The following is a 19,232-nucleotide window of genomic DNA, read 5'->3' on the forward strand; positions in this document are numbered from 1 at the left end:
ATTTTTCTTGATATGTGCTTGGTATGTCAATCTGAAATTTGTTATCATAATAATGCGACCATGGTTCATAATAAGGATGTTAAACCAAAGTGCTGAATGCTTCCCTCGGTTGGTCTGTTGTGGAACTACCTGAATGCTTTATTGTCATCAGGTTTTTAAATCATAATCTTGAGGCTCTTAGTGTAGGATGTGATGTTAATGTACACCTCTAAACTCAGAGCCAAGTGCCACGTCTTGCTTGCAGTCTTTACTCATTTGAAGATTCCTGTTGAAACTGATGGACAATTCTGTGTGAGTACAGGCTGGAGAATCAGGCCCACTGGGAAATACAAGTATTGTATTGGAGAAGATTCACTGGCATATCATAAATGCTTTCTTCTTGTTTCTGACAGTTGCTGTTGATATTTTTTAGCTACTTGTGGCTTAATTGAGATGTATTCCAGCCATGAGTTGTTACTTTACTAAAGGTTCAGCTTAGTGGCTAGACTCTTTGGTATTTACTCTTACATTTATCCTTCTTTGCAGTTCCAGCAGCTGTTACAAATCTGAAAGTCACAGAGAACACCACTGACCGACTGTCCTTCAGCTGGACCACCTCGCAAGGGGAACTTGATTCATATGACATCTTCCTGTACAACCCAGACAAATCCCTTCATGACAGGATTTCAGGAGAGCAGCACCTCCAGCAGTGTTCATTCCAGAACCTACGTCAAGGCAGGATGTATCGAATGGTGATTGTTACCCACAGTGGAGACCTCACTAATGAGTCATCTATCTTTGGAAGAACAGGCAAGAACATCCAAGAAAACCACCTGTGCTCATGGGGGACACTAGTGAGCTGGTCTGAGTCTGATGCTCATACTAGATTAAAGCAACTTTTAGAAATATCAGAATTGTCTCTTATGTTTAAAAAGCATTAGCTAAATAAAAAGGTAAATTCTGAATGACATGGTTACAGCAGGAAAAATTAAGCAAAAAACTTTACAATAGTTCCTAGGAACTCAAGTCAGGAAAAGAGCATATCAATGTATGCTGCTTAAGCCTTAAGGGGAAATGGCTGCCTCCCATCCTGAAAGCAGTATTGGTTTATGAGTGGAAAAGGCAAAAAGGCAAACCAAGTCAGGTTAATGGTATAAGCAATCTACTAGTGAAATAAAACTTTTTTCCCAGTGGGAGCTCTGGCTGCAGCTCTGTGTTTGTTCAGCCACATGTGGGAAGCAGAGTTTTCTAAACAGCTCTAGCAACTCTAGCACCCTGTGAAACCTTTCTTTATTCTAGTGAGGCACCATTTAGTAACCCCTCCGTAAGACTGTATCTGTGCAGTGGTGTACTTTCTTCAACTGTCTCAGAATTGGATGTTTCCAAACACTGACTGGGAAAAAGCTGCTTAACACTTGAAAAACTGTCCATTATAAACATTTCAACCTCTCTTGGGAACAGTGGCCATTCAAACTAAGAATCAGCTCCTGATGCTACCAGGATGCTTCCTGGTGCTTCCTGGCTTTTTGGCCAGCTGTGGTGGCTACTAGTTTTATTACATGACTGTTGTTACAGGATAAGTGTAAGGTCTGGTTGCTTCTTCTCACCCTAAGGATGTTCTACATAAAAAAATATTTGTTCCTGTTTTTTTCAGTACCTGCCCCAGTCGTTGGTCTCAAGGCTTCCAACCGAAACATGACAGACAGTCTGTGGTTCACCTGGGGTCCAGCAGCAGGAGATGTTGACTTCTATGAGCTGAATCTTTACAACCCAAATGGGACACAAAAAGAAACCTGGCAAAGGAAAGACCTGAAAGAGTGGCATTTCCAGGGGCTCACTCCTGGCAGAAAGTACACTTTGGTTGTGGTGACTCACAGTGGTGACCTGATCAACACAGCAAACGCTGAAGGAAGAACAGGTATGGGATTTCTTCTTTTGTCCCATCTGTCTGAATTCATATTAGTTCACAACTATGCAACAGACCTATTCTGAGAAAGGATTTATTACATAAGTCATTGAAGGTGAAAAGATAAAGAATAACCTTAAGTATGTTAAACTGATGGAGAGTGAAAGAAAAACAGTCATCACTGTTTTTCTTCCAAAGGCTCAGGAATATGTAATGTCCATGAAAGTGACCATCATCAGCACAGGTGTGGTAGCTGGCTGTGTACACAGGATAACAGACTACTTTGTGCTGCATGAAGAAAATAATGCATGTTTCATCTTATTTGTCTTGTGTAAAAATTTGTTAAGAATCTCTTTTTCTTCTTTCCTTTTTTCCCATCTTTCTGCGTAGCACCCAGCCCCCCTAACACTGTATCGTTTACTGATGTTGCAAACACTTCTTTATCAGTCACCTGGCTGGGTCCTCCAGACTGGACAGACTATGACGATTTTGAGTTGCAGTGGCTTCCAAAGGATCCCCTCACAGTGTTCAATCCCTACAGCAGCAGCAAATCTAAAGTACGTATCATCTATGGCCTGCGACCAGGAAGACTCTATGAGTTCAGTGTCAGAACTGTCAGTGGTGACAACTGGAAGACATACAGTCAGTCACAGTCTGCAAGTGTGAGAACGAGTAAGTAACAATTCCCATTGCACCCTAACACTCAGCTGGAGAAGATGCAAAACTGTTAAATCTTACCAATTTGTTACATAGTAATCTCTGTTAATTAATTCATGAATTCAGTGGTGAATTCAGCTACATTCTGAGCCCTTGCTGTGTGCGAGGTCAACTGTTTGAAAGATTGAAAATGTACATACATCTCACATCCAGAGTGGGACTGTTTGGTTGCAGAGCCTGAATCAATCAGTTTCAGGGGTAAAATAAGGTTGAATATGCAAACTTCTCTTGACAGTAGGATATTGAAATAAAATATTTCTGAATGATAAGACAGGAAGGATGAATTAAACTGTGCCATACTAGATTTGAAACTGGCATCAGTATTTCACTGCTCTGCGTTTCTGTCTGTGTCTGTGGATCTATAGTATCTCTAGCAACCTCAGTAACAGGCTGATTTGAAAAAGTGACCTGGAATTGTAAAAATAACTGAGCCTTGACAAATCCTCATGTCATTTGGGATAGGATTCAGCTCTCAACTGATATCTGTGTTTAATAAGCTGTATAGCTCTGTAGATTTAATTCAGCATATTAATTAAAATTTCACCTGTATTTAATCACTTAAATGTAATGTCTGCCATCTGAAAGGGATATCCTGTTTCTGTTATATGTCACATGCTATAAATGGTACTCCCATATTACATGGATGAAGCATATGTCTGTGGTATGTTTTAGTAATATGGACACACCACGTTCTACCCGGGAAACCAGATCAGTCATGAGATGACAGTATCGATACTGACTGGTACTGATGACCACATGTAACCTCCAAATAAGTTGTAACAGCGTTCTAGAAATCCGTTGCTTTGCAGTGTTGCTGTTCTTGTTAAGACTTCAGTGAGTAGGTTTTCTTGGCTTGTTTTCACAGTTAATTACTGAAGCTTCACAAACCAGTGGGGCTGATGTCACTAGATCTGATTTCAGATGGCTAAAATGAGTTAGAGGGCCTTGCATAATAATCAGACAACACACATTTGCAGGAGAGATGGGAATTCTGAATCCCAGCCTCCTGATCTAGGAGCTGTAATGTGAGCAGAGAATGTACGATGCCTGTCCCTTTTCTCACTGAGCTTAAACTTCTCAACATTTCTCTAGAACCAGACAAGATACAAAGTCTTCACTGTCGGCCCCAAACCTCTACTGCCATCGCATGTTCCTGGACTCCTCCTGATTCTGACTTTGATGGGTATAGCATTGAATGCAAAAAAATGGACACTCGTGAAGTGGAATTTTCTAAACGGATAGAAAAAGACAAATCTCTACTTAATATCATGACCCTCGTTCCCCATAGACGATACCTGGTGTCCATCAAGGTGCATTCTGCAGACATGACGAGTGAAGTAGTTGAAGACAGCACCATCACAATGATTGATCGTAAGTGGAATTCTGGGTTGCCCTGAAGAGAGGCAGTGAGCAGCAATAAGCAGTTGCTTGTGTTGGTTAGACAGCAAAAGGAGTTCTGAACTCCACAATTGCCAGTGTGTGGCACTTACAATCTTGTGGCTGAAGTAGACTGAACCTGTCCTTTGGTCCCTGCTGTGACAGACAGTGCAGGATTTTGGCTATATTGCCTCTCATTACATTACCAGACCCAATTATTTGGCTCATTCATGAAATATAGCCTGAGAAACATAAACAGTTATCCCTGTCCTCATCGTCACATGCCTTCAATTGTCTTCATGGTTATTGCTTGGCTTCCTGTGTCTACCATTTCCTCTCACGGATTGGAGGATGGAAACCATCCTCAGCACAAATATGCATCAATAAGCACACTGGATTGTGGTACTGTGTTCTCTTTGGGTTTCTGTACACTCTTCTGAGGTGCTACTTGACCAAATCACCTGCAGGAATTTTAGCTGAGGGAGGATCACAGATATCCATAGCATATGTTTTGAACCAGTTTCTTCAGTTTCTCCACCTGTAGGCTGCTGAGTGGAGGGTAGCAGTAGCATCTACTGGTGCCTCTGAACTACCAGGCATCACTGCAATCAACAGCCTGCCATCACTGACCTAGAGCTGCTCCAGTTTTTGCACCACCTCAGGATTCAATGGCACATTCAGTGCAAAGGCTTGAACTGTTCTAGGGCTAAATTTCTCAAAAATTACAGGATGGCCAGGAAGCCTATATTCAGGGATGCCTCTATAACTGCTTATTAAAAGCCATATTTTTTTGAAATGCTAGATCATAAAAGTAATGTTTGCTTTGGGAGCTATTGAGCTAAGCTACAGAGTTCAGTCACCAACTCACCTCCATTCCGCCATCAATTGCCTTTTAATTGCAACCTTGTAGTCTCCTTCCTCTACCACAAAGAATGCTGCAAATCCAGATGTAGTAAAAACTAGCTATTTGTGTCACAAGAAGTGAGACTGAGTCCTATTGGAAGGTTAGCTGTTTCACGTTTGTTATTGTTTTGTGCTTCACCTGTGTTTGTTGTCACTTACTTGTTTTGAACACTGCTGCTCTCCCAGACCCTGGTTAACACTGGAGACCCTACCTCAAGGGAATACAAAAAATTGCAGCTAGGCTTTGTAGAGGTTTAGCTAAACTAAGAGGTTTAGCTGAAGTACATATAAATATGTGAATTATTGGTTCTTTTGAAATTTAGCCACCTTTTTACGTATTTGATGTTTCCCATGTGTGCAATATAGTTTCAGTAATACAGATTGTTAAAAGATTCAGCAATGTAGATCCTTAAATTCCCCACTTTTGCTGCACTTTCTTCCCTGCGTACTTCACTTTTCAGCGAAGTACTTCTGCTGTGTCACTGTTCAAGGTATACCTTTGTGTCATACAAAGAACATTTCCTATGGAAATTCTGCAGTCAGTCTGGAAAATGGTACTCTGTAGTTGAATGCTGTGTCTGGCTGACTGTTCCTCTGGAAAAGGAAGCAGGAGTATAGATGCTTAAAATAGGTAAATTCCTGTAGTGAGTGTGCTAAGTGGCCTCCAAATGTCTGTCTTAAACCTGTATCATTTTCAGTAGCTACAATTTCTGATTTCATAGACTTAACAAGATTTTAATACATTTCCATGTGTGCTTCTGCGGGAATTCCCACTGAGGATCTGTCACTGTTATTATGGTGAACTCACTGCTGGCTTGTTTCATCTTTTGGTAGTTTCCCTGTGGGAGGTGAAGACACTTCCTTGTTTGCAAAGAGAATAGAATCAGACTTGGGTCCAGGCAGCTGAAATTTATTACAAATTACATTTCCCTTACTAGATCTAGCTCACAGCAAGTACATAGATAATGCTTTCTCTCTATTTTTTATTTATTTATTATTTATTTAAATTACTCAGGTCCCCCTCAGCCACCTCCAGACATACGAGTGAACAAAAGAGAGGTACTGATTACCAAATCCTCCATCAACTTTACTTTTAACTGCAGCTGGTTTAGTGATACTAATGGAGCTGTGAAGTACTTTACTGTGGTTGTGAGAGAGGCTGATGGTAAGTGTTATGGTTTAATACTATTCTCTCTACAGCCTATAGGAGTTGCATGGGGAGGTACATCCCTATCACCGCACAGCAAAGGGGTTTCTCCTTGCCTAGTGCTGAGTATCATACAGGTTTTGGATCTATACTTTTTCCCTAGCCTGGGGATGTAGGAACTGAACTCAGTCCTATCCTCAGAGAGTATCAACTGCAGAGCTCAGACAGAAGGAGTAGTTAGCTTCTATACTCTAGGTTGCATTCTCATGTATGCTCAGACAGTTTCCATAGTAGAAGACTTTTGTTGGATGCCATTGGCAGTGGACACAGGAGAAACTGCCTTGCTGTGAACAGATCTCAAAAGGTAGTTTAAATGTTAAGCGGAAACACTAAGGCAACTCTTCTGGAGAGTCTTAGTAAGCCACGCTGAGAAGTCAAAGGTCTGCCAAGTTTGCTTACTGAAGAAAATTACTTTGCATGCAGCACTGTAAAACAGAACAGAAATTGTCCTTGTGGCATGCATGTAAACCTCCCTTTCTACAATTGACCTATATGAGAGAAATGAGATGCATGTTTCAACAATTAATACCTTGTTTTTAGAAGTGGCTTCATTTACTGGCATGCCAGGACGTATTTGTGACCCTTATGAAAGTTCCTTAATCTCTCTGTCCATCAGCCCTTAGGAAAAAAAGCAGAGATAATATTTCCACTCTCTGCTCTGCCATGCTTGTGCCATGAAGGTCTTTGGGAAAGGGACTGCTCATTGCCATGGCTTTGCCTACCTGACTCCTTTAACCATTATTGTGAATTTATGTTCAGGGAACCCCTGTCATTTCCTATAGTTGTTTTTCACTATATAGAGTAGACTTGACTGTGTGTGGTTTTTCTTTACTTGCTTTTCGAAATAGCTAGTAGTAGGATCCAGGAATCTGAATCTCAGAAACTCCCACCAGCAGCACAGGAAAAAATGTCATAGCATTGAATTTGACCTATGCATGCCTATATCAGCATTGTATCTGGGAAAGTTACACTGAGGTCTTCCAAGGAAATCTGCCTAAAGAAATAATAGAAAGGTTGATACTAGAAACAAGGTACCCTAACCACTGTAGCTTTGTATTCATGAGGTAGCCTCCAGGAAATAGAAAATTGGATAAGAATGTCTGTCAAGAGGTTGAGCCTACAAACTGCATCACATTAATGGCTGTGGCATCTGAACCTTCTGTCTTTCTCTGCACATGACGCAGGTAGTGAAGGACCAAAGCCTGATGAGCAGCACCCATTACCTTCCTACCTGGAGTACAAACACAACGACTCTATACGCATCTACCAGACAAATTATTTTGCCAGTAGATGTGCTGAAAATCCGGACAGCGACTATAAAACCTTTGACATTAAGCTTGGAGGAGAAATGGAAAATCTGGGAGGAAAGTGTGATCCAGATCACCACAAATTCTGTGATGGACCTCTAAAGCCTCAAACTGCTTATAGGTTAGATTTATGTTGGTAGCTGTGCTCTTGTCACATTATTAGGCATGGTACTGTCTGTATGCCTGATCCATTTGAGCTTCTGTAGATTAGTAATGTTCTTTGTATTTCAATGTAAATTTATAAAAGCTTTCTCCATGCCCCCATTCCATAGGTAACAACCAGTCCTTCGCTAGTTTGGATATTATATGATTAATTATGCACAAAACTCTGTGCAGTGAATAGGTTTATTTATGTGCCTCAACTTGATGGGAAGCTCTCCTATAGCTGCTAAATATTTCTTTGGAAAGACTTAATACCATCTGCTAAGTCAGAATAGTACTTAACAGGAGAAGGCAAACACGCTTCACTCAGTCTGTACGGCAGCACTGCCCCACACCAGTCGTTTGGAACAAGCTAGAAAAACCTGGAGGTTATTCTATCCTGTGGCACCATCCCTAGGCTCCAGAGCTAGGCCCGGGTTAGTGTAGGGTGTAGAAGACGGTGACTGCCAAGACCAGGTTCAGCAGTTACGCAGGCTGTGAGACCAAATATGAGCTCCAGTGGGGCTCAGCCATACCCCTACCACTTGGGAGAGGCAAATACTCTCCCAAGAGATCTGCAGTATTCTCACTGAAAAGACACGTGGACAGAAGGCACATGCCAAGGAGTGTACATCATACCTCTTAGCTGCTTCATCATCAAGACAGTGCTACCCTACTATAGTCTGCTCTCATTAGGGCACGTTTCCCAAAAACTCAGTCTGGGAAATACCCACATTACACGGAGAACCAAGAGGACTATAGCAAATCTCCATTAGCACAGCCATACCCAACCAAGTGAAGAGAAAATGTGTCTCCACCAAGAAGCATTTCTGAGTCCTCTCCCCTCTGCAGCTTCTGCTAGGTCTGCCCTCAGGCATAGGCAGGCTATGTGCCAGCTGCCAGAGCCCATATGCTACCTCTGCCAGGGTACCTCAGAGCCCTCCACCTGTAGTAGCTGGGTTCCCCAATATTTAACTCAGGGATCAGTATGATTAATTAAGTAGAATACTGATTAATTAGTATTTAACTCAGGTGCCTGTTTTAAGAATTGTCTGTGGGAGTGTAAAGGTTTTAATTATCTCTAAGGGGCAAATAAGTTCTTACTTGTCTCCTGTTGGTTCTGAACGTCTAATGAGTCATAAGTGTAACAATACTGCTTTTTTAGGATCAGCATACGAGCTTTTACCCAGCTTTTCAGTGAAGACCCGAAGGAACTTCCTAAACCACTCTTTGCAGATACCTTCTTCTCTTTGCCCATCACTACAGAGGCAGGTTAGTTTTTAGGCTTGTTATCAGTGACTGTACCATGCAATTATATATTGCGCCTAAGAACACTCTGGTATCTAGAACTATTTGTAAGGAATGGAACAAAAATGGATTGCTGTGCATGTCCTGAAGGCTGCTCTGAGATGAGGCTGGAGCCATGGTTTATCTGGCTTCTGTTGAAAATTCAGAGGACTGCTTGCAGAGCTGCTGACAGTAGAGAAGAGGATGAATGCTCAGTGAACTATCACCAAGAAAGCTTCAAAGTGCAAAAGAACCAAACTCCCATATAATTGTGCTTTCTTTTGCTGTGTTTGGGAGTGAAAAATTTTGCGAAATGTTTGGAAAAAATAAGGACAGAAAATCAAGGCCAGGTTTTAGCTAGGTGTTTAACTGCCTTACACTTCCTTCTATTTAGCCATTTTCTTTAGCTGATAATAACAGATCCCTTGAGAGTTATCGATTCTCCAAGTCTTCTGATCTTTTCCTCAAGATATATAAGTACACTGTTTTGTTTCCAGAGCCTCTGTTCGGAGTTATTGAAGGTGTGAGTGCTGGCTTGTTTCTGATTGTGATGTTGGTGGCTGTTACTGCTTTATTTGTCTGCAGACAGAAAGTTGGGTAAGTTGACTCCCTTTATCAGTCTCTGTTACTGAAGTAATGTCAATTTATATTTATTTAAGTAATACAATATATAAAGTGTAACTGTAAAATTGGAGGAATGCACAGAACTATTCAACAGACAAAATCTGTGTCCCCCAACATCTTCTGCACACTAAGTGTAGAACTTACATATTAAGAAATCTATATATTTTTGATTCAAATGATGCCATAATTATGTCATAGAGGATTCTTGTAACTTAGTTTTCATTAGGAGTCTGAATATATCTGAAAAACTGGTTTATCATTCAGACTGAATGTTTTGTCAAAAAAATGAAATGTTTCTAATTAATTGCATCTGCATTGTAGATGGAAAGCTATTGAAACTGTTCATTTAGATATTATCATTTCAATTCAAAAATATTGAGTATGGCATTTCCTCAGTGTCCAAAAGATTAGTTTAAACTTTACTTCTCATTTTTTTTCAATTATAGTTGTGTATTTTACATTATAGATGAATCTTAAATAGTGAACTTTAAATAGTTCATATTTTAAAATATGTTTTTAAAAAGAAAAATACTCTATCTCAACTTTGAAAAAGGCTTTATCCATTTAAATCATTTTGCATGACTGAGAGATGTGAAATTCCATATGGTTTCTGAAATTTAAAAAAAACCTCAGCATTTCCATTACAAAGGAAACACTGAAAATCTAAAATTCAGTTCTTTTACTGATACTAAATTAAGTCTGTATTTTTTGAATTTACTTTTCATGTGCCAGAATTTCAGATTGAAAGAAAACTGTTTTCTGACTAGTCATAGCTTTTAGCCAAAATGGATAAACTTCATATAGAATGTGGTTTCTTGTTGTAAGTTATATAGCCAGCAGGATGGCAATTACACCAGTAGGGTTTTCCCACATCATACAAAAGGAGAAAGTGTTCTCTAAGGGAGGAGTCTTGAGGAGATGGCAGCAAAAGGATGAAAGGCATCACTAACTGTATGGAGTAAGTACCACTTCAATGGCTTTTCCAAAGCCTGCTGTGGTTCTGCCACTTACTCCTGCTATGAACTTGGGCATCTGCTGGCCTGGTCTGCAGAGTACATGTGGTGGAAGCTGTAGAGCTTTTACAGCTCTGAAAATCTCCCTATATGTTCCTCTCTGCCTGTAGAGGATCAACTGATTTAGAGCCCATCTTAGCAAAGGACACCCTCCTTAATGATAGACTGGGCTGTGAGTGTTTCAGAACTAGTAAATAGTCTTACTGCCATACATACACTCCACATCACTATTGCCAAGCTAAAATACAAGAAAACTCTGTGTCCCATTTAAGAGCAATGCCACACGATCAGAGCCACGAATCAAAACATACTTTCTTAAATTCCTTTTTTTCCAATTTACTGTTTTCCAGTGTAAGTTATGTTATTACCAACTCTTATCAGTATCAGAACAGATACAACAGAATACCTTCCTTTTTATTCCAGCAGTGGCCATGAGAGATCTACAGCAAGGCTGAGCATTCGCAGGGAGAGGTCACTGTCAGTCCATCTGAACTTGGGGCAAAAAGGGTAAAGTCAGATTTATTTTTTTTTAACATGGCATTGTGGTTGAACAGATCCATCTGGTCACTCACTGATGAAGTGTTTCTTTTTCTTTTGAAATCATTTCTAGGAACCGAAAAACTTCCAGGTAAAAAGAAAAAAATAATATCTAAAAAAGCTTCTTGGTAACCAACTGGATAAATTATGACTGTGATTCATCCTGTGATTTTCTTCCTCCTGTTGAATATTTTAGTCCGATCAAAGTCAGTCACTTTGAAGCACACTTCACCAAACTTCAAGCAGACTCCAACTACCTTCTGTCCAAGGAGTATGAGGTGCGATCCTAACCTAGGCAAAGGACTTGCTTTATGAAGGGGTGGGCTGACTGAAGCAACAGGTTAATGCATTAGGAAGGTCTGCATTTGTCTTATTCGCACAAATCCAGATAAGTTGGAGTGTTTCAGCTGAACTCCACCTGTCCAAGTGCAGAAACCAGCTCTTCATTTGGCATAGCATCTTCTTGTTGGCAGCCTCTGCCTGATACCTATGTGGCTGAGATCAGATTTGCATGGCAGCATATGTGTGATAAAGCATGGAAATTACCTGCCAGCCATGTACTTGGTTTAAAACAATATGATTACCTATGTAATTTCAATTTGTTTTTTAAAAAAACAACTGCTCTCTGTCATGGCCTTTGAGAGCTGATAAGCACTGTTTCCCCCTGTGTTGTCACGTCCTTGAGTTATTTTCACCTCACATTTTATTATTTTTCTTTTTTTTCAGGACTTGAAAGATGTAGGTCGAAACCAGACGTGTGACATAGCCCTTTTGCCAGAGAACAGAGGGAAAAATCGATACAATAATATATTACCCTGTGAGTTTTAGGTTTGGTTGTGTAATATTGCATCACACCAGCTATTTTTCACTTTGTTTCAGCAAGTCTAGTGGAAAAGAGAGTGCAACCAATCCCTTCTCTCCCTTCTGTCAGAGATGAAATATCTCTGCCACCTCAGGTTCTGGTGCTTTGAGGGGTCTGGCTTCACACAGACCAGTAATTTAGTTTCACACTGGAGGTGTAATGACTAGCATTCAACCCAGGGAGAAAAAGCTCCAGCTATTAGGGACATTCAGTCATTATCCTGCTGGTAACAAGGATAATAGAAATAACATAGGGTTGTTTACATATGGAGTATCATCCATTCAGTGCTCTTTGACAGCCTTGACAAATCTTTGTTCTTCAGAGTACGTAGCAAACCTCCTGTACAGTGTAGAGCTAGTGTGATTCTGCATGGTAAGACGCATGTGTGAGGTTAACCCTCTTCTCCCAAGGCAAGGCCTAGACTTGTCTGTCATTGAGAGTTTCCCCCTTTAATCTCCTACATGGCACTTTTGGAGGTAAAACATTGAGGAAGAACACCACATGACTCACTGCTCCACGTCCCCACTAATGGACGTGGTATGTGCTTACAGCACAGCCTCATAGCATCCCCTGTTCTGCCTACCTTGCCAGGCTGGACAGCACGCCTGCATTGTACAAGAAATGACACCTGACTAAGATCCAAGGTGGCATTATCTCATGAATCAGTGACCCGTTGGCTTAGACACTTTCTATTTCTGTACAGAAGGCAGTTTACCTAGGGGAGATGTTTGGCCTGCTCCACATGTTAGCTCAGAGGACCACTAAAGCCCAGCTGTTCTTTCAAGGACAGAGCTGGGCACTGCTTTTCAGTACAGCACACTGGTGTTAGGATCAAAGGGGGATGCTACTGTGGCCCTTTTGTTGTCATAACAAATCCTGTGCAGCTCAACAGAGGAAATTTGGGATATTTATTGCTTCCTTCTTACCAACCATCTCCTAGTCTTTAGAACACTCCACAGCATTGGAGTGAATGAAAGAGGCAGTAAAAACATAAACAGTTATTCCCTTTAAATTAGCTCTTCATATAAAATCTTGTAAGAGTGCTGCCAATCCTTTCAGAAATGCATTTTTTAAGTGAGAGAAGAACTGAAAATCAAGACCTAGCCCTAAGCCACTTGTTATGGATTTCTTCCTAGATGATGCATCAAGAGTGAAGCTTTCCAATGTGGATGATGACCCTTGCTCAGACTACATTAATGCAAGCTACATACCAGTAAGTGACTCAAGGGTGGTGTTTTACAGTCCTCCCTCCAGTGGTAATTTGTCCTTCATCTAAAACTGAATATAAAGCTTGATAGTTAGGGCTACTCTCCCCCTTCATTGATTCACTTTAGCTAAAAATCTTAAAACTTATTTTGTGGGTGTGCTGAAAGACTGTGTCTGACTGCCATTAAATTAAGTGTGAGTGATTTACCCAGCACTTAAGGGCACTTTCTTGGATTGCTATAGTTATGTAAGATAGCAAGTCTAATTGGCCAAGGACACATTTTTAAAGGTTGCTGCTTTTATATGGTGTCAACTGTGGCTATCACTGCAGGTGGTGTCCTTACTGTGGAGCTGTAGCTCATCCTGACAGCATTGGCACCTTGCAGGGTGGTGAAACTGGCTGAAATTAAAATAATGCCCTTTGACAAAGAGTTATGATTGATAATAGCAGTGGCTTTAGCAATCCAGATTTCAAGCCAGAACTCAGCTAATTTATTAAAAACAGTAAATAAAGCAAAAGCTCCTTGCAGTTTCAAAATTGCTTGAGACTGTGCTGTGCACAGTAGAAAAATAAAAAGCTTTGTCTGCCGCAAAAGGAACAGTATTTAGATATACTGCTACAGTCTCCTTCTTCTCTCTGTTCCAACCAATCATTTGCTTCCAGGTTCAAGGCAAAAATTTAGTTCTCAAAACTATTGTCCCAGCAAGAGCATTGTTCCTGCAGAGCTCTAGCTGCAACCCCATGTCTTGTTCAGTTGCTAGAAGATATTTTTTTCTGCCTTTTTGGAAACTAATGGAGTTCTCTTTATTTGCAGGGCAATAATTTCCGCAGGGAATACATAGCAACTCAGGGCCCTTTGCCTGGCACGAAGGATGAGTTCTGGAAGATGGCATGGGAGCAAAATGTTCACAATATTGTCATGGTAACCCAGTGTGTTGAGAAGGGCCGGGTGAGCAGTGACTCTTCTTTATTATTAATTACTGTTCTAATATCTATTAAAAGTTTTTACCTAGTATTTGCATCACACTAATGCCAAAAAGGAGATACACAGTAAGAGATAAGGGGTATAGTATAAAGACTGGAGAGAGATTAAGGCTGTGAAGTGAGGATGCAGAGACTATCCCAAGATCATGCAGCATGTCAAAGTTACGAGTTAGGAACAGAGCTCATTGCTACTGGTCTCTAATCCAGGACTTTGTCCTCTAGCACTAATACAATTCCCTTAAGCATGCAGAACAACCAACAACAAAAAATGCTTGTTGATCACATCAGCTCTGATCAACTTTAAATATAAGCTCTGGAGAGCAAATGTTGATCAATAAATAGATCAAATTATCTCTATATATAAGCCCTGATGTAGCTAACAAAGAGACCATTCATGCACTTCACACTCTTACTGAGTGCAAGTGGAGCATACCTCCCTAGGTATGACCACGTTCTACCTCCTTTGTAAGACAGGGAATAGGTCTATAAGAAGACTAAACAAAAAAGTAACAATCACCTGATGGCACATAGCAGTCAGTTTCTTTCAGTTTACCATTTTTTCCTGAAGAGAGGGTGAAAGCCAATGCAGACTAGGACCTGTGTCCTTCTGCACCTCACTGGCTCCAAGTGGCACCCTACAGTCAAATCTCAGCAAGAGGTGAGGAAGCAGGCACTGGAATTGACCTCTTATCCAAGCAGAGGTCTGAGAAGACTTGATGTGGAAAATGTGCCCCAGGAGAGGGCATCAGTGAAGTGCTTCCCATTCCCTTCATCCCAAACATCAATTATGAGAACTTCCCATGCTAGTCCATTCCCATCCCAGGCACTGTTTGTTGACATGGCAGGGAGTGGCATCTCTCTCTGAATTCAGATGCTGCCCTTGTTCCTTCCTCCTCAGACATGGGAGGTCTGAAGTCTGCTTCTGCCAGTGCTGAACAGAGGCATTGTTTACAGCTGTTTCTAACAATAAGTCTGTCTTTGTCTGTGTCCCTGCAGGTAAAGTGTGATCACTACTGGCCCCTCGATCAGGATTCCTTGTACTATGGAGACCTGATCGTTGAGATGTTGTCTGAATCAGTGCTCCCAGAATGGACAATAAGAGAGTTTAAAATCTGCAGTGTATGTTTACATTCTCTTTTTTCCTAATGAATTGGCTTAAAACACCTGCAAGGCTAAATTAGGGAGGATAAATTTCTTCTGCTGTAACACAGTTGCATCATACCCAGCTCACCTCTGGTGGCAGCTATAGCATTTGTTCTGAAGGTGAATGTTGTATATGTCCCTTCCTCTCTGGTCCTGATGACCCACACTTTTGAATCCCAACAGGAAGAGCAACTTGACTCAACAAGGCTCATTCGTCACTTCCACTACACTGTATGGCCAGATCATGGTGTGCCAGAGACCACCCAGTCCCTGATTCAGTTTGTCAGAACTGTAAGAGATTATATCAACAGGACCCCAGACACAGGACCAGCTATTGTACACTGCAGGTATGTGCAGCAGCAAAAGGTCAGTGGCACAGAGCTCTTGTGCGTACCCTTGGGAAGTTCCCAAATGTTCATCCCTGTTAGACCTTGGGCAGCCAGAGAACCTGAGAAATAGCTGATGAGCTTAAGTATCCAGATACATCAGAGCAGTCATACCAAGGCACATGCACTAACCCACAACCTTACTTTGGAGAAGCCTTGAAAATGATTCTTAGGGAACCACCATGTCTCTGTGGGACCACTGGAGAGAACTACAGATGCCAGTAGCTACCACTGCTCATAAGCTTTTGCATTCTTAAATTTCCCATGTGCTGGTCTTTTGGTCCAACATTTGAATCACTAAGGGGTGTTCTAAAAAGGTAAGATATGCCTGGGGTGAATCTGACTACATATGGATGTTGAGATCAGCTGACAGGTCTATCCTTTCCCCCATTCTGACTAAGACTCCCTCTCTTTACTGCCTTTTCATTCTGTTCTGCTCTTTTGTCATCTCTGGCAGTCATAGGGCTGCAGTTTTTCCTCTGATCTGTAGTCCACCCCTACACACGTATACGAAAAAGACAAAACTGGACTGCCTGATCCGTAATCCACTGGCCAGTTGCAGCAGACTTTAGGGTTACACAGAGAGACAGAGTGAGTGCAGTGTGGTGCTATATCTTCTGATAAAGCCATATGTTCACTGGTACCACCTGATTGTAGTATCTGACCCCTCCACACATTATATGGGCTGAGGGATGTATCTTACATGACCCCACCTGTACAGCATGTGCTGCAGCATGTCAGATTTCTACTGTTATCAGCAAGTCAGCTTTTCTTTTTCCAACCTCCTGCCTCCAGACCCCACCTCCCGGCAGTTCAGCTACTGGGAACTGATACTTTTCCTTACTTTGCCCTTCCACAAGGCAACGGCCTACAGATCTTTTAGAAAACAAGACCACAGCTGTATTCCTGAAGAGAAGAGGTTTAAAAACTCTGACGAGAGTCCGATGCAGTCTTTCAGTGTATCTCAATGACTGAGTTAATCCAAAGCAGAAAGCAGTGCAGGCAGTAGGAGAGGTACCTCTACCATCACTATCCCTTCCTCCTTCCCAAGTAAATTCCACTATAAAGTGTTATAAAGTCTCAGAGGTGCCATTTGAACAATTTGCTTCTCACCCTGGAGATCTGAACTTTACAAAAATATCCTATGAATATATTGAATGCTTTTATCCATCTGCTTTTCAGTCTTTTGGCTTGTTTTCTTTTCCAGTGCTGGTGTTGGCAGGACTGGCACATTCATTGCACTAGACCGAATTCTGCAACAGCTGGATTCAAAGGACACTGTTGACATTTATGCAGCAGTACATGATCTAAGGCTTCACCGTGTTCACATGGTTCAGACAGAGGTAAGTTTTGGATAGCCTTCTATGCAGCAACACCAGCTACGGTATCTAACACTCTGTCTCTCATCATAAAGGCTCTCAAAGCACTTTGCACTTACTCCACTGTGAAATACTACTTAGATGTATTTTAGCTCTGTGAGAATTTCTAGTTCAGGGTTTTTTACGTTGGCTCTCATACAGTGGGTCCGAATCATAACAAGTGAGGACCAAGAATAACAAGCTATACTTCCTCTAGACTTCTCTTTTTTTTTTCTTCCCCTGGCCCACGATTGTCCCAGCAGCATTATGCAGCAGAAGCGTAACAGCACATTGTTGCTTTACAGCAGTGTCCAGTAAATGATCTTTGAGGAGAGATAGGTCCTTCATGGATGGGTCTAGAAAACAAGCCTAAACCAGACAGATAGGTTGATGTGATAGGGAAAAGAAATGGAGGGCAGAGAAAATTAGATGTACCACTGTGACCTTGTGGTTTTGTGGTTTATTTTTTATTGAGCTGCTCTGTCAATTAAAATGGTATTGGAAAGTTGATTAGCATTCTCCTAACATACTATGTAAAAGCAAGTACATTTATTCTCAAAGTGCAAAGAAGGTAAATGTTTTGTATTTCCTTCTGTGTTTTTAAAACTGCAAGAAAATCATATTACACTAATACCAGCTAAACACTTAGGAACTGATTTAATAAAGTTGTGGAGGCAGTCTTTACATTTTTCCCTGAAACATTAATAGAAGAATCAGAACAAGTTTGATGGGTCTGCCTGTAGCTTGATAATAATAGAGCTCTTTGGTGCAATTTGGAAACAAAAATGTCAGTGACAGTGTTTTCTGATAATATAAATGTCTCTCGTATGTGTATAAAGAAAGGCCCAACTGAAAACACACGCAAAAAGGGATTCCTGGAAGTATCTTAAGCACAGAAGACCTTCGTTGGAGGGGAGACAGATTCTCTGCCTGGTCTGGGCATCCTCAGAAACAGATCCATCTCACCTTCTACCTTTCCAGTATCCATAGTCTGCAAAGGTGGACAGGCATCTCAGGAGGGTGGCTCTTTTTCCCTAGCTGGAAAAAGGAAGCAACTACCTCAAGAGCCTAAATTTGACACCAGACTTAGAGACAGCTAAAGTTGTGTGATACAAAGCCTATCTTTGGCATGAACTTGAAATGATGTCTAAGACAAAAGGCAGCCAGACCCACAAAAAATGTCTACAGCAACAGTGAGTAGCTGAGCCTTCACACTACCAGCACTATATGCCCTTCTGCCCCAAACCATCTGTGACTCAAGTTGAACCCAGATCCCTCTTGTAACCAGTCCTGCCCCTGGAAGAATTAGCAATCAGCATCCCAGAGACAGACTAATTGAAAGCTTTTACAGCTCACACATGAGCTGTAACATGCTTGTAAACTGACCATGTAGCTGTGTCAGTGCACAGTCACTGAGCTGCTGTATTCTCAGCAAGTCTTATTAATATGAACTCTCGGTTGCATCCTGTTTATGGTTTCTGACTTGGAACTGTGTTTTATTGAGGTGGCTTGGAGCACAAGCAATACAGTCTCTCATCCTCCTGCAAAAAATGAAGTAAATTTATCCTTGAGTTTTATGATGATTCAGAGTTTGCAATGAGCAGTGAATTATCTTTTAAGAAACAGTAAAGGAGGTGGGGAGATGGGGAAGAACAAATCTGCTCCACAAACTCCATTTGATGTGTGTGAAGACACTAGTTCCTGGTGTCCATGTCTTGGCTTCCACAATGTGTTTAGGGGTTGGAATAAAAGATAGTTCCCCTTCTGTCGATACAGTAAAAGCCAGATCCCACTGTGGAGCACAGGCCAGCAGACAGTACTGTTTGCAATGAGATGCTCCAGCCCAAGGTCACAGCACCATCATACTTGGCATTATTCATCCATAGAAAAACAGCAACAACAAAACAATGCCCCTGCTTCAGACTTGGCTGAAAGCTGTTTAAGACAAGAGACTGCAGCTGGAGAAATGCAAGGAGTAACAGAACACTGTGTGCATCAGCTTAAAAGGCAGTGTGCTCAGCACAGTAGCTGTAACACAGACCATTTCAGTCGCAAATGGTCTCTGTCAAAGAAAGTCTCCACGCCTTGGCCAACTTTCTGTCATGTTGGTGAGTGGGATGCAGGGCTCTGCTCCACAGAGACAGCAGCTGTATGTGCATAAAAGCAGACATTCTCACTTTCCCAAAGCCAGAGCACTGAGAAGAAGGCACAGAGCAGTGGCTGAATTTCTTGTGGGAAATAAGTAAAGATGTGAGGAGAGAAAATGCATATACTTACTGGAGAAATGATGGTTT

At 41.4% G+C, this 19,232-nt stretch overlaps 1 protein-coding gene across 1 annotated transcript in view; it reads left to right on the forward strand.

Annotated features, from left to right (window-relative positions):
* The window catches only part of PTPRB (protein tyrosine phosphatase receptor type B), a 63,583-nt gene that overhangs the window by 38,151 nt on the left and 6,200 nt on the right, over positions 1-19,232 (forward strand). The window contains 17 exon segments of the mRNA XM_018080509.2: positions 526-789; positions 1,634-1,897; positions 2,276-2,557; positions 3,695-3,973; positions 5,898-6,047; positions 7,274-7,517; positions 8,703-8,809; positions 9,322-9,421; positions 10,885-10,968; positions 11,072-11,089; positions 11,195-11,276; positions 11,725-11,815; positions 12,997-13,073; positions 13,882-14,016; positions 15,048-15,170; positions 15,378-15,541; positions 16,788-16,923. Coding sequence (XP_017935998.1) covers positions 526-789; positions 1,634-1,897; positions 2,276-2,557; positions 3,695-3,973; positions 5,898-6,047; positions 7,274-7,517; positions 8,703-8,809; positions 9,322-9,421; positions 10,885-10,968; positions 11,072-11,089; positions 11,195-11,276; positions 11,725-11,815; positions 12,997-13,073; positions 13,882-14,016; positions 15,048-15,170; positions 15,378-15,541; positions 16,788-16,923 — 2,600 coding nt within the window.

Source organism: Manacus vitellinus, unplaced genomic scaffold (assembly GCF_001715985.3).
Source record: "Manacus vitellinus isolate BGI_N305 unplaced genomic scaffold, ASM171598v3 scaffold_5_pilon, whole genome shotgun sequence".
Classification (NCBI taxonomy): Eukaryota; Metazoa; Chordata; class Aves; order Passeriformes; family Pipridae; genus Manacus; species Manacus vitellinus.